This window comes from Manihot esculenta, chromosome 3, assembly GCF_001659605.2.
Source record: "Manihot esculenta cultivar AM560-2 chromosome 3, M.esculenta_v8, whole genome shotgun sequence".
Taxonomy (NCBI): Eukaryota; Viridiplantae; Streptophyta; class Magnoliopsida; order Malpighiales; family Euphorbiaceae; genus Manihot; species Manihot esculenta.
In genome coordinates, this window is record NC_035163.2 from 28,578,316 (window position 1) to 28,592,051 (window position 13,736).

Genomic DNA, 13,736 nt, shown 5'->3' on the forward strand with positions numbered 1-13,736 from the left:
ATCCTTATTAACAAATCCTTCCAAGGTGTTTTACGATGAAAGGACGACAGTTTAATCCTTCACATTTAGCCTAGGTATTAATCCTAGTTCTTAACTATTTTGTGACTAAACGGGCATTAAAGAGGATACGTTTTAGCCCCCTTCGGTTGGTAAAAAATGGTGGCAACAAAAGCACACGAAACATTTATTTTCATTAAAGATTACAAGGAGTCAAGAAAGGGACTTGAATAAAGTCCCTGTTACATCAAAAGTATCTATTATATCAGAACCCTCAAAATCTATCCCATCATCTTATGGGAGGGAGCCGTCTGAAGGACTATGAGAAGAGCTATCTCTCCAAGTATCTTCCTGACCTTGCTCTCGGAATCAATCTCGCACAATCCAACCCCTTCTAGGGGTCGCGACACTGAAAAGCTATTATAATAGGGTTGGTTGCAGTCCTTAGCCAGTACATAGAGTTAAGCAGTGTGTTTGTACCTTCAGGAAGACCTGACTTCAGTTGCTCTTTGAAGACCACGATGATATCTTCCACATAGATTTGATTACCTTCAAAAACAGAAGAAGAAGAAGGCTTTCCACTCCTCTCTCCCATGAGAAACTGTCGTAAACCCAAAAGAAAAAAAAAAGATTCTTATACAATGAAATAGCCGACAAAGCTTTGAATGCGGTACAAAAAAAAAGGCAACCACTAGCAAGCGAAACGACACTTATGATCGAGATCACACCATGTGTCCTAAACCGGAAAGGCAAACGGTCACCTTCGGACCTAAAGAGTCGAAGACCAGCGGGGACCTCTGATATTACATAACATCCGCTCAAAATAAGTTATGAGTTATCACCACAAAACAAGGGCCACATAGCAAGGATCTGACATGTGGGAGATGTTATCCCGCTACGGGAAAGGGAGACCCGGACACTTTAAACACTTGAAATATTGTCAAGGCTCGCTCTCTCCTAATAGGCCAAATCTTGGCACAAGGTTACTGTTACCAAGCACATTCTCATTTTGTCTATGATTGCGGGATCATCAACCCATTAGTTTGCGATATCTATTATTAAGCAGCCGGCCACATCATAGCCGAATTTTCAGAAAATGTTATATTTATCTCTACCTTCTATAGTATAAAAAGAAAACAATTACAAAGACAAAAGTATTCTATCTCCAATACTACATAAGTTCTAAATAGTACATTACATTTTCTCTTTCCTTTGAGATATTGACTTACGTCAGAGTGGCTACCGTGACTACCTATTATCGTCTCACGCTTTTTTTTTCGCAGGTTCTAGCCAATCATAGTAAAAGTCCATTCCGACCATGTTATCAAACTAATCTCAGCAACATCAATAATAATAATAATAATAATAATAATAATAATAAATAAAAAAAATATCAATTTTTCACTTTAAATTCTATAATTCAGTTATATCAAAATAACACTTTAAAGTGCAGTTAATAAAGAACGATAATTTTTAGATTTTATTAGAAAATATTAATGTAAAATTTACACAAATTGAATTATAATTTTTAAAATAAAAATAAATTTTAATTAATAATTATATTTTATTTAACAAATCAATATTTTTTAATAATTTCTAAACATTAACACCATTTATTAATGATCCGTTACTATAAAACAGTATTTTAATACAAATGAAACAATAAACTTTAAAGTAATAATGGGTAAAATGATATTTTTTTTATAATAATAAAGAAAGAAAGAAAGTCGCATAACTTCACCTTCAAAAATCTTTAAAAAAAATAAAATAAAATTCTGACACTTTGTTTAGAGAAAACTTTCTGTCTGTTTCAAAGGTGACGAGGAGAGATGTTACTTTATGAACATGACTAATTGATTGCAAAACCTTTATCACTTTGTAATAATGTTAATTTGAGCACTATACTTTTATTTTTATTTATATATCATATTCATATCAAGTGCTCTCCCTAATCCTTATCCATTCAAAAGCTGCATATTGGATTTATTATTATTCATCGAAACAATAATCACTAAAAAAAATTATCAAAAAATTTTCACATTCACGAATTTAATCTGATAGTAACTGCATTAAAATTGAATCTCCATCTCAAATTCAAATTCCCTGATAACTGGGACAAACCCAGATATAGTATCACTTGATAACTAAGAAGAGATGGAAAAAAACAAGAATGTAAGGAAAAGTTCATGTGAATGGAAGAAATAGCAAATTTAAAGCAGTAACATAGATTTTGGATTATGTCATCTCAATAAACAAACTGATGATTAATCATCATCTGCAACTGGCTACAAATTGGAGCTGATGATGATGAAACATTTAAAAAGCTAGTAGGTAGGGTGGGGAATGGGATGATTGGATCATTAATTAAGCAAGAAGCCAGAAATTTTTCTGGGTTTTTGTGTTGATGAGATAGCCTGCATTTTGGCCTTTTTTCTGAACTCCAACACAGTTGCAATTGCTGTTCTCAATCAAATACTCTGCCATGTCAAAGGCCTTCAGTCCTGCGCTCCCTGGCCTTTTGATGCTGTTGTATGCACAATTCACAAACAATATAGAATTAAATCTCCAAAAATTTTATAAGTTTTTACTCATAGAATGATTAAGGATTATGAAAACTCACCCAAGCAATGCACTGGAGAGACTTCGACGTTGTCCAATAATGACTGCATCAACTCCTAATGTGTTGCATCTAACGAGAATGGCATTAGCCTTGTCTTTGTCCTTTACCTTGGCTTCCATTTGCATCTTCTCTTTGCGGATTCGGATTCCGGGCTGAGCAACCTCACACACCTGCTTCATTGCCTCAAGAAAATCAATATCTCCTCCTTCCAAGTTTGGAACATAGTGGGAAGGAAGACTAGATCTTCTAAGGAATGACAATGTGTTCTTCCTCCAAGAATTGGGACTCTCCACATGGAGAAGTATGAGCTCATCATTCTCAAGAACTACATTAGAAAGAGCATATTGAAGTGCAACCGCCGATTCGCGGGTTGGATCAGCCAAAACTATTACCTTTCTCGCGGGTGCGGTTTCACTTCCCATGGTCTGTGGCTGTTGCTATGACCATGAATGATCACGGTCCTCGTCGCCACTCCCACCACCCACCACAGACCAAGCTAGGGGGTTTAAACTTGAGATTGAAAAATGGTCTGTTAAAAAATGTGATCTGCATATTATGATTTTGTTATTGACAAGATATGAGCATTCTTTATTTTTTGCTAAATTTGGGAGACAAGTTTGTGCTTTGTTGTCTCTTGCTAAATCTGGAGGTTCTTTGTGTTTCTGCAACCCTCAACCCTGTGACTTGGTCAATACCCATGAATGAACCTAACTTGGACAGCTATTGGACAGGCTTAATTATAGGGAAGGAAAAACAAAATCTAATTCTTTTTTAATTTTATTAAATTAGGATAAAGAAAATGGATTTTTTTTTCTTTTGGTGTACAAAACTTCAGCTATATACCATTTTTAGCAACTAGCAAAGTTCCCACTACTAATATAACAGATGATTTGATTAAGTTGTAAACTAGTTTTTATTGGATATAAAAGAAAAATGCATTATTATTGTGTTTATTTTAGTGATAATTTGTAATTATTTAAATTACAGATGTTGAAATGTGAATATTCAGAGCAGAAAAAGAAAAAGACCAGTTTGGATATTCTAGGCTTGAGCAAGAAACACTAGATGGGAAGGGAAAAAAAAATTTCATCTTTAAAGTCCCTCCTTCAAATAGAGGGTCATCTTCTCTGTATGCATTACCAATGCTCGGTCTTCATTAATCTCAGCAAAAGACTCAGAAAACTTACCCACTAAAACGGGGAAAATTTTTAGACGCACCAGAATATACAATTTGATTTGTATATTACAATTTCATATTAATATATAAATCTCACCATATTTTCGATAATATTTCTTTTAATTTTAAATTACGTATCAAAATTATTACGTATCAAAATTATATTGGACGGGTGTATATAAGGAATAATTTTCCATAAACAGAGCCTAGTGATTAACTAAAGTAAAACACCTCAAATAATTTAACATGGAAAGTATCTAAAAGGAAAGAGATTACAAAATTGATATGGCATCAATTCATTTGAGTGCATAACAAGAAACTGCAGCTCAATGTTGACTTTTAACAGCAAAATAAAATTACAGGCAAATCCCAACTGCCTCTGTCTCTGTATTAAGTGATGTTCCTTACCACTTATTAAACAATAACAAGATGCTGTCAACGTCTGCTTGTGTTTTGAAATTTACTTCTCCTGTTAAGATAATGGCTCACAAGCTAAAAATTTTTACATTGCTTGCAATCAACAAAATCAAGCCATGGATCAGCAGTGGCTTCCCACTAGCAGGTCAAGATTAATGTTCTCCAGCTACACCAATGAAACACCCAGTTTTTATGATCTAACATGATACATGTACGTTTTGAGAAACAAATCTCTTAAGAAGATACCCACATGCGAAGTTTCAACTTTTGGCATTTAATTTTTCTACAAGGATCTTGTTGAGAAGCGCTGGATTTGCCTTACCTTTTGATACTTTCATCACCTAGAAATAAGTTCACTGGTCAAGATAGTCTATAAATAAACAAGGGGAAAATTAACATGAATGAAGTGAAATTTCAAACCTGGCCTGCAAAATAACCTTGCAGCTTAGTTTTGCCTGCACGGTATTGTTCCAACTGCTTTGGATTCTCGGACAGTACTACATCCACCAATTTCTCAATTTCTGCAGGATCCACAATCTGCTATGTTTGAAAAACATAAGAGACCTGTAATTAGGCTCACAATTTTCATCTCATCATGTTCTATGCAATTTTCTCAACAATTTGAATTTTTTTTTTTTTTTGCATTGATCATCTCCACTGTACCTCAGCACTAAATGGAAACAAAGAATAACTATCTCAAACTTACAGACATGTTGGGTTCATTAAAACAAGCTGCTCACTAAAGCTTGTTTTGAAATAATGAACCTGAATACAAGCCTTTCAGCAGACATGATAACTTACACTCAAAGAATATAGAAGAAAAGCTTCAATATGATCAGTTTGTTCCACAACAAGGTCTGAAAATAAATCGAAATGCCAAGCATCTGAGTTTCCAGTTTATATTATTAGTCACCAATTTATATACAACTTAGAAGCAAATATTGATAAACTAATAGAAACTATTAGGTTACTACAGAAAAAACTCAAATATGCATTTGAAAATAGGTTACCGGAGAAAAAAATAACTTGCCTGAACAAGGTCCTTTTCTTTTATCAGTCCCTTGACAGTTCCGCCTTTGGCTATGAGCTCAAACAATATCTTCAATTAACAAAAGAGAATTTTTATGAATCATAGAGAGAATGACATAGAGAATACAAGGTCCACTTCCACATTTAGCCTTTTTTAACTGCACTTCTAGAATGTTTTAAATTATGTCTCTTATACTTCACAAGACCCACTGAAAAGAAAAGAAAAACTAAAATTTGGCATTTGCAAGGTAATTTGCTGCATATCTTTTATTACTATCATGTAGAGAAATGGCGAGATGCAAAAATAATTCATGTGACTAACCAGGATGCTTCAACCTGAAGAAAATGAAAAATAAAGCTAAAGCAAAAGAAGTATATTGCAGCAATGAAATGGGATAATAGGATGTTATGTTGAATACATTGATTGACACTGAAGCAAGCTTTTACCTCTTTTCCTATCTTTCCACTAATAGTGCCACCTTTAATTGATGCAATCAGCTCAGCTAGCTCTTGAGGGGTAAGTTTGATCTCATTTATAGACACTTTTTCATTTTTCATGTAGGCAGCAATATCACCCATTATCCAGTTGGTAGCCAGCTTCACATCAGCACCCTTTGCAATGGTTGCATCAAAAAAATCTGCAACCTAAAGCATTCATTCAGAGATTGAAAATCCCAATCAGATCATTCTAGCATGATACCTTTTCAGGAAACATCACATTTCAATAACCATGAGAATTCAGAAGGCAATAAACATTTATTGAAGGTTGCTTCAGAGTAAGATATCAAAGATGCCAGAAAATTGTGTGCCACTTGCCAAGCATGCAGAAGGCCTGAGACTAACAGTTCCCATCTTAACTCCACGATTGCTATATGTTAATCAATACTGAGGTTTCTATAACAAAGTTCACGCGAAAATGTCATCATAATGAAATTCTAGAGAGTTAAGGGAACAGACTAAATTATTTCTTAGTGTCCCTAAGCTAGCATAACTTTTTTTCATAACTTCTAACAGTTATCCATAAATAGATGAAAACAAATTATGGATGCAAATAATATTATGATGAGGACTTACACTTATGTCATTTGCAAGGAAAAGAACATCCTGCATGCTCAGGCCCATGCTCTCATACCTCCGTCGCTTCATTTCTGGGAGTTCTGGCAAAGAATTCTGGATACTATCAACATAATCTTTTGTGATAATAACTTCTGGGAGGTCCGGTTCCGGAAAATATCGATAATCAGAAAGCCCCTCCTTTTTCCTCATTGAAACTGTTTTCTAGACAGAGAAAGGGTAAGGAGTTACAATTGATGGGCTAGAATATGCATATATGTGTGTGTGTATATATATATAACTGGTTGAACTAGAAAGAAAATGGTAATCGTATTAACCTGAGAACCTTCTTCCCAAAGTCTAGTTTCTTGTACAATTGAATCACCTTGGCCTTGACTGTGGAGGTGTACTTGCCTTGATATCTCAAAATCAATGGCCCTATTAATTGATGAAAATGAGTTTAAATTTTTTATCTCAACCTGCCAAAGCAACATAAAATCAAATATCAGCATCTACATATTATACACCAGGTATAACATCATTGATTCAGCTTCACAAAAAGTGCACAAAAGGAAAGCCACAGTCAGAAGAAGTAAATACTCTTAAGAGGAAAGTCCAATAGTCCTCTAAATTAGGCAAGCACAATGGTAAAAGTAGCACTTATGTCAAATAGGGCAGCTCTGGATACCCTTCAATCTATTAAATAACAGAGAGAGAGTTTTCAAGTATGTATGGATTTGTGAGTGTGCATGTAAGATAAAAAATATATGAAAAACAACTAACTATGTCTGGTAATTACTTACATTTTCTTAATTGGTGTTGAGATTATTTCTGTAAATAGCCTAGATTTGTAGTGGTAATTAGGGATATGATTGTGTGATATGATTGGGATATGATTAGGCTATAATTAGGGAATTAATTTATTTTCTTACCTAGTGTGTACCCCTGTAAGTAGTATATATACCCCAATTGGCTTGAGGGGAATAATCAAGTATTTTCTCTCAAATCTTCTGCTCTCTTTTTCTTCCTTTCATCAAAGTTTCATGGTATCAGAGTCAAGAAATTTGGTTCACCTTTGAGTTGCAGATCTGACATTTTGCTTTGGTGACTTTCTGGAAATCAGTTAGTCTCACCACCCAGCCCATTCTCCACGCCGGCCTCTGATCTACTTTCCGGCGAAGCACCACCTCCAGATGCGCCTCCACGCGCCACCTCGCACAGAACTGTTTCCGGCCACGCGCCGGCGCGTGCACCACTTTCCGGCGACCGTTTCACACCGGCGATTCTTCTCCCAGCTTTGCCCGGCGCCAGCGACCAAAGCCCAGTAGGTTCGGTCATCAGATCAGCTCGCCTTCACACGTCTTTCACCCACGTGCGGACGCATGCCCCACTTTCTGGCGACCGTTTCATGCCAGCGATTCTTCTCCCAGCTCTACCCGGCGCCGGCGATCAAAGCCCAGTAGGTGTGGTCGTCAGATTTACTGTTCACAGGCGTTCTTTTTGGAAGATTCGGCTCCTTTTTGCAGATTCGGGTCCCTACTCGGTCTCTTGTTGTTTCAGAATCTCTCTCGACATATCTGAGAATCAAAACACCCTCAATACAGATTCAGATTCAGTCTCCATGGCCCAATCAAATATTGTCCATTCTGGTAATTATTTTACTTATCTAACCAAGTCTTTACCCATTGGTTTATGGATCCTCGACTCTGATGCTTCTGATCATATCTCTGGTAATCCCTCTCTTTTCTCTACTCTTGTTTTACCTTCCACACCATCTAAAGTCACATTAACTAATGGTTCACAAACTCAAGTTAAAGGGATCGGTAACGTATATCTCATTCCTTCTATTATCTTGACTAATGTTTTATTTACTCCAGACTGTCCATACAGCCTAATCTCTATTAGCAAATTGACTAAAGATCTTCACTGTTCAGTCATTTTTACTACTGAATTTGTGGTTGTGCAGGACCGGAGTACTGGAAAGATGATTGGAGCAGGATATGAGTCACAAGGATTGTACTATTTTTCCACTTCTAACTCTCCAATTGCTTTTGTGTCTTCCACCTCCGCTGAACTCATTCATAGTCATTGGGGACATCCAAGTCTGAACAAGTTACAAAAATTGGTTCTTGGCCTCTCTTCCTTGCCTTCTTTAGGATGTGAGTCTTGTCAACTCGGGAAGCAAACTCGAGCTTCTTTTCCCAAGCGAATCAATAATAGGGCTAGTTCTATGTTTGACATTGTTCATTCAGATATTTGGGGTCCAAGTCGGGTTAGTACAACTCTGGGATTTCAATATTTTGTTACCTTTATTGATAACTATTCTCGTTGCACTTGGCTTTTTCTGATGAAGAATCGCTCTGATTTGTTCCCTATATGCTGAAATCCATAATCAATTTGGTGTTAGCATTAAGATACTGCGAAGTGATAATGCAAGAGAATATTTATCTTCTTCATTTACTAATTTCTTGTCTACTCAGGGTATTGCTCACCAAACTTCTTGCTCTTATACTCCACAACAAAATGGAGTTGCCGAACGGAAAAATCGGCATTTAATTGAAACAGCCCGCACTTTACTCCTACATCACAATGTGCCGTTGCGTTTTTGGGGGGAAGCTGTCCTTACCGCCTGTTACTTGATTAACCGAATGCCTTCCTCTATTTTGCAGCATCAAAGTCCTCATTTTGGCCTATTTCCTAACCAGAATACCACCCAGTTGTCTCTGCGTGTTTTCGAATGTATATGCTTTGTTCATGATCATACTCCTGGCAAAGATAAACTCCAACCCAAATCAGTTAAATGTGTCTTTCTTGGCTATTCACGGCTTCAAAAAGGTTACAAATGTTATGATCCTACTACTAACAGATATTTTGTATCCGCAAATGTCACCTTTTTTGAAACCTCTCCTTACTTTTCTTCTAGTCCAACACACAAAACTTTTGTCTCTAGCGCTTTGCCTGTACCTCCGGCTCCTATTTCTTCTTTGCCGCAAGTGTGTCCATCTCTCACTCCTATGCCACCTCTTCAGGTCTATACACGTCGGTCTCACCCATCTGCTAATAACAATGACATTTCTCTCCCTAATGCAGGTACTTCTAATGACTCACCTCCCGTTCCGTCATCACCTACTTCGGTCATGCCTTCAACTACAGCAGCTACTCCTCCTCTTGCTCTTCGAAAAGGTATTCGCTCTTCCTGAAATCCTCATCCCATTTATAATTTTGTGAGTTACCATCGTTTGTCTCCTTCCTATTATACTTTTGTCTCTGTTGTGTCTGCTGTCTCCATACCCAAGACAGTTAGAGAAGCATTAGATCATCATGGTTGGTGTAATGCCATGGTTGAGAAAATGACTGTTCTGCATAACAATGGAACTTGGGAACTGGTATCCTTACCACCCGGTAAGTCTATTGTTGGTTGTCGATGGGTTTACACAGTTAAGGTGGGACCTGATGGCAAAATTGATCGCCTTAAAGCTCGCCTTGTAGCTAAAGGTTACACACAGATTTTTGGGCTTGATTACAGTGATACTTTCTCTCCCGTAGCCAAAATAGCTTCTGTTCGCCTCCTTATCTCATTGGCTGCAATTAATCACTGGACCCTGCATCAACTGGATATTAAAAATGTCTTTCTTCATGGAGAGCTCGCTGAAGAAGTTTATATGGAGTAACCTCCAGGGTTTGTTGCTCAGGGGGAATCAGGCTTAGTATGTCGTCTTCGGGGCGCTTTTTGTATGGGCTAAAACAGTCTCCAAGAGCATGATTTGGACGATTTAGCACTGCAGTTCAACAATTTGGAATGTCTCGAAGTAATTCTGATCATTCCGTATTTTTTCGTTATAATGGTGATAGATGCATCTACTTGGTGGTCTATGTTGATGATATTGTCATTACATTGTCATTACAGGAAATGATCATGATGGAATCTCTCAGCTTAAGCAACATTTGTTCAGTCATTTCCAAACTAAAGATTTGGGGAAACTGAAATATTTCTTGGGAATTGAAGTGGCACAGTCTAAAACAGGTATTGCAATTTCTCAACGGAAATATGCTTTGGATATATTGGAAGAAACAGGCATGTTAGACTGTAGACATGTGGACACTCCCATGGATCCAAATGTTAAGCTTGTTCCTGAACAGGGGGAGCCACTTGAAGATCCTACTAGATATAGAAGATTAGTCGGCAAGCTCAATTATCTCACTATCACACAACCAGATATTTCCTTTGCTGTAAGTGTGGTTAGTCAATTTTTTTAAACTCCATACAGTAGTCATTGGGATGCAGTCATTCGCATTCTTAGATATATCAAAGGAGCTCCAGGACAGGGTCTACTCTATGAGGACAAGGGTCACTCACAAATTGTTGGTTATTCTGATGCAGATTGGGCAGGTTCCCCTTCAGATAGACGATCTACTTCAGGATATTGCATTATGATTGGAGGGAATCTCATATCCTGGAAAAGTAAAAAACAGAGTGTGGTTGCAAGATCAAATGCAGAAGCAGAATATCGAGCTATGGCTTTAGCAACATGCGAACTCATCTGGTTGAAGTAGCTCCTTAAGGAATTGAAATATAGTGATATTGGCCAAATGAAGTTGATATGTGATAATCAAGCTGCCCTCCATATTGCATCAAATCTAGTTTTTCATGAGAGGACGAAGCATATAGAGGTGGATTGTCATTTTATTAGGCAAAAGATTGAGTCCGGATGCATTTCTACTAGCTTTGTCAACTCAAATGATCAGCTAGCTGATGTTTTCACAAAATCACTTCGAGGACCACGAATTGAGTATATTTGTAACAAGCTTGGAGCATATGATATGTACGCTCCAGCCTGAGGGGGAGTGTTGAGATTATTTCTGTAAATAGCCTAGATTTGTAGTGATAATTAGGGATATGATTGTGTGATATGATTGGGATATGATTAGACTATAATTAGGGAATTAATTTATTTTCTTACCTAATGTGTACTCTTGTAAGTAGTATATATACCCTAATTGGCTTGAGGGGAATAATCAAGTATTTTCTCTCAAATCTTCTGCTCTCTTTTTCTTCCTTTCATCAAAGTTTCAAAAGGGACTCGAAAAATTCACACTTTTAAAGCAGGCTGAAAATTTACATACTTTACAAATGTACTGAACCTACTTTAGCAGTATAAATTACAATTCATGCCAATTCATGATGAAAACATAAACTTCTTTAAGAGGAAATTATAATCACTTGGAGCATTCCACTTTTGATCTCTGAAACACTAAAAACCACCCAGCCATTTCCTTGAGTTGCTTAAATAGAAGTAACTCACCTTTGTTCCAAACTCTGGTTGCCCATTTGGTCGAATTGAGACATTCACATCACAGCGAAGAGAACCTTCCTGCATATTGCCATTGCTCACTCCCAAATACCTAACCACCCTCTGTAGTTCTGCTGCATATTCTGCAGCTTCAATACCATTTCTCATATCAGGTTCAGAAACAATCTCAAGCAATGGTACCCCAGCCCTATTCAGATCAACCTGCAAAAGATGATAAACATTGTCAAGAACCCATCACTATGTAGCTTAAATCTTTTACCACATCTTAGAAACAAAGATTCTTAAATAACACTGAAAATTCCCTCAATCAACTGATATGAAAACCCCACAAATAGTGTTGTTAATAAATCTTAACCAACAATCACAGAACCAGTACATGAAATATATTAGATCATAAAAAAAGCACTGCCAGGGAACCAGATAACAATTATACATTCAAGCAAAGTGAAACCAAATATCATCATACATAGCAAGAAGTTAAGAATGTTAATGCAAACTAGAGAACAAGTAATTTCCTGTGAGTAACTTCCATTTCCTGAATGCAGCAGCTTTCCTGCATCCTCTTCCATGTGAACCCTGGTAATGCCAAACTTTCTATGTCCACCCCCAAATTCCACAGGGAGATCTAAATCAATGTAACCACCGGTTGCAATTGGTACATCAAACTGAGATATCTGGTATCCCTTTGGAAGGTCAGGGTAAAAGTATTGTTTTCTATCAAACTTTGAGTTCAAAGACAGCTTGCAATTAAGTGCAAGGCCTAATCTCACAGCAAATTCAATTACTTTAGAATTCAACACCGGTAAAGCACCAGGCAAACCCATGCATATGGGACAGATACTGGAATTTGGCGGAGCCCCATAGTTATATGGGCAGCCGCAGAAGGCCTTGGTTAAAGTAGAGAGTTGGACATGGGTTTCTATACCAATGATTGCCTCGTAATCTTTTGTGAGTTTATCAAGGTTTTTGGACTGCTTTTGTGGTGAAACTTTAATTTGCGGACTCCGCTGGTTTTCTCGACTAGCTGTTTGACTTTGCGTGGTGTTTTTCACAGTGCAGTAGAAAGCAAAATTCTTTCTCCTAAAGAATGCAGAGGGATATAGCAATAGAGGTTGGGTTTGAATGTGTCTGAACAATGTGGAAGCCATATTATCGCTTATTTACGCCAATTTAGAGAGTAGAAACCAACAATTCAACAGCTGGCTCTGCAAAACATCAAAGGGGTAATAAGTAAACAGTCATTGCCAAGAAAATAATCATAAAAATGGAGAGAAGGACACTAACTTATACAAAGTTCAAAACTTTGAATTTACTTTGAACACAAGAGCTAAAATTATAAGATACCCAGATGACAAATCTGGCTCAAAACAACTTGACAATGAGCAAGTATAACCAAATAAACAATGGAAAAACAAGAAAATCAAAAACACTGAAAACAAGTAAAAGAGCCGAATTTACAATGAATATATCAGCTAAAATTATCGCAAACCAGAGACAATTCAAGCTCAAAACACTTGAAAATGAGCAAATACAATTCTATAAACAACGTAAACACTAAATAGGGGATTCTTATGGTACCCATAAAGCGTTCCTACGTAAAAATACTGAAAATTAGTAAAAGAATGCACAAAGGAAGAAAGAACTGAAACAGTGAAGAGAAAAGAACCTGTTTTGGGGGCAAAGTAACGCTAGGACGAAAAAGAGCCTACCGAAAATCATCCGCTTCGCTTTGGATTTTGAACGGCGAACTCGGACCAACTGAAGTAAGGCCGGTTCGAATTAGTCAGTTACCCCGGTTCAGTTTCGGGCTCGAGCTGAACCAAAGAAACAAGTTTATCCTGAATTCTTCAAGATTGGGATGAATGATTAAAGATAAATTTTTTAATGGGAATAAGTTGAATACAAGTCAAATTCAATTTTTTTGGTAAATAAATTCTTAAATTTTAAGGGTTAAATATTTTTTAATTTAAAATATTAAAATTTAATATTTTAATTACTATAAAATTAAAATATATATAGTAAATATTTTTTAAATATAAAAATAAAATTTAATTATTAAAAAATATTATTATTTTAAGTTAGAATTTATTTGACTTTAAAAATAAAGTTTAGAAGATTTATTTGGAAAAAA

At 36.5% G+C, this 13,736-nt stretch overlaps 2 protein-coding genes across 3 annotated transcripts; both read right to left on the bottom strand.

Annotated features, from left to right (window-relative positions):
- Positions 1 to 2,199: 2,199 nt before the first annotated feature.
- LOC110612298 lies at positions 2,200 to 3,868 on the bottom strand. The gene is made up of 2 exons (XM_021753045.2): positions 2,618 to 3,868; positions 2,200 to 2,521 (listed from the first exon to the last, which is right to left on the bottom strand). The coding sequence occupies exons 1-2, from the start codon at positions 3,037 to 3,039 to the stop codon at positions 2,362 to 2,364; spliced, it is 582 nt and encodes a 193-aa protein (XP_021608737.1). The 5' UTR covers positions 3,040 to 3,868; the 3' UTR covers positions 2,200 to 2,361.
- A 139-nt stretch (positions 3,869 to 4,007) lies between these two features.
- On the bottom strand, positions 4,008 to 13,428 carry LOC110612006 (glutamyl-tRNA(Gln) amidotransferase subunit B, chloroplastic/mitochondrial). Of its 2 annotated transcripts, none has more exons than XM_021752622.2 (10): positions 13,272 to 13,428; positions 12,121 to 12,810; positions 11,597 to 11,806; positions 6,632 to 6,772; positions 6,315 to 6,518; positions 5,688 to 5,885; positions 5,242 to 5,310; positions 4,632 to 4,748; positions 4,462 to 4,552; positions 4,008 to 4,377 (listed from the first exon to the last, which is right to left on the bottom strand). In XM_021752622.2, the coding sequence occupies exons 2-9, from the start codon at positions 12,751 to 12,753 to the stop codon at positions 4,472 to 4,474; spliced, it is 1,653 nt and encodes a 550-aa protein (XP_021608314.1). In that variant the 5' UTR covers positions 12,754 to 12,810; positions 13,272 to 13,428; the 3' UTR covers positions 4,008 to 4,377; positions 4,462 to 4,471. The 2 variants fall into 2 exon arrangements, with proteins under 2 accessions (XP_021608314.1, XP_021608315.1); XM_021752623.1 differs by having other exon boundaries at positions 13,184 to 13,273.
- Positions 13,429 to 13,736: the final 308 nt, after the last annotated feature.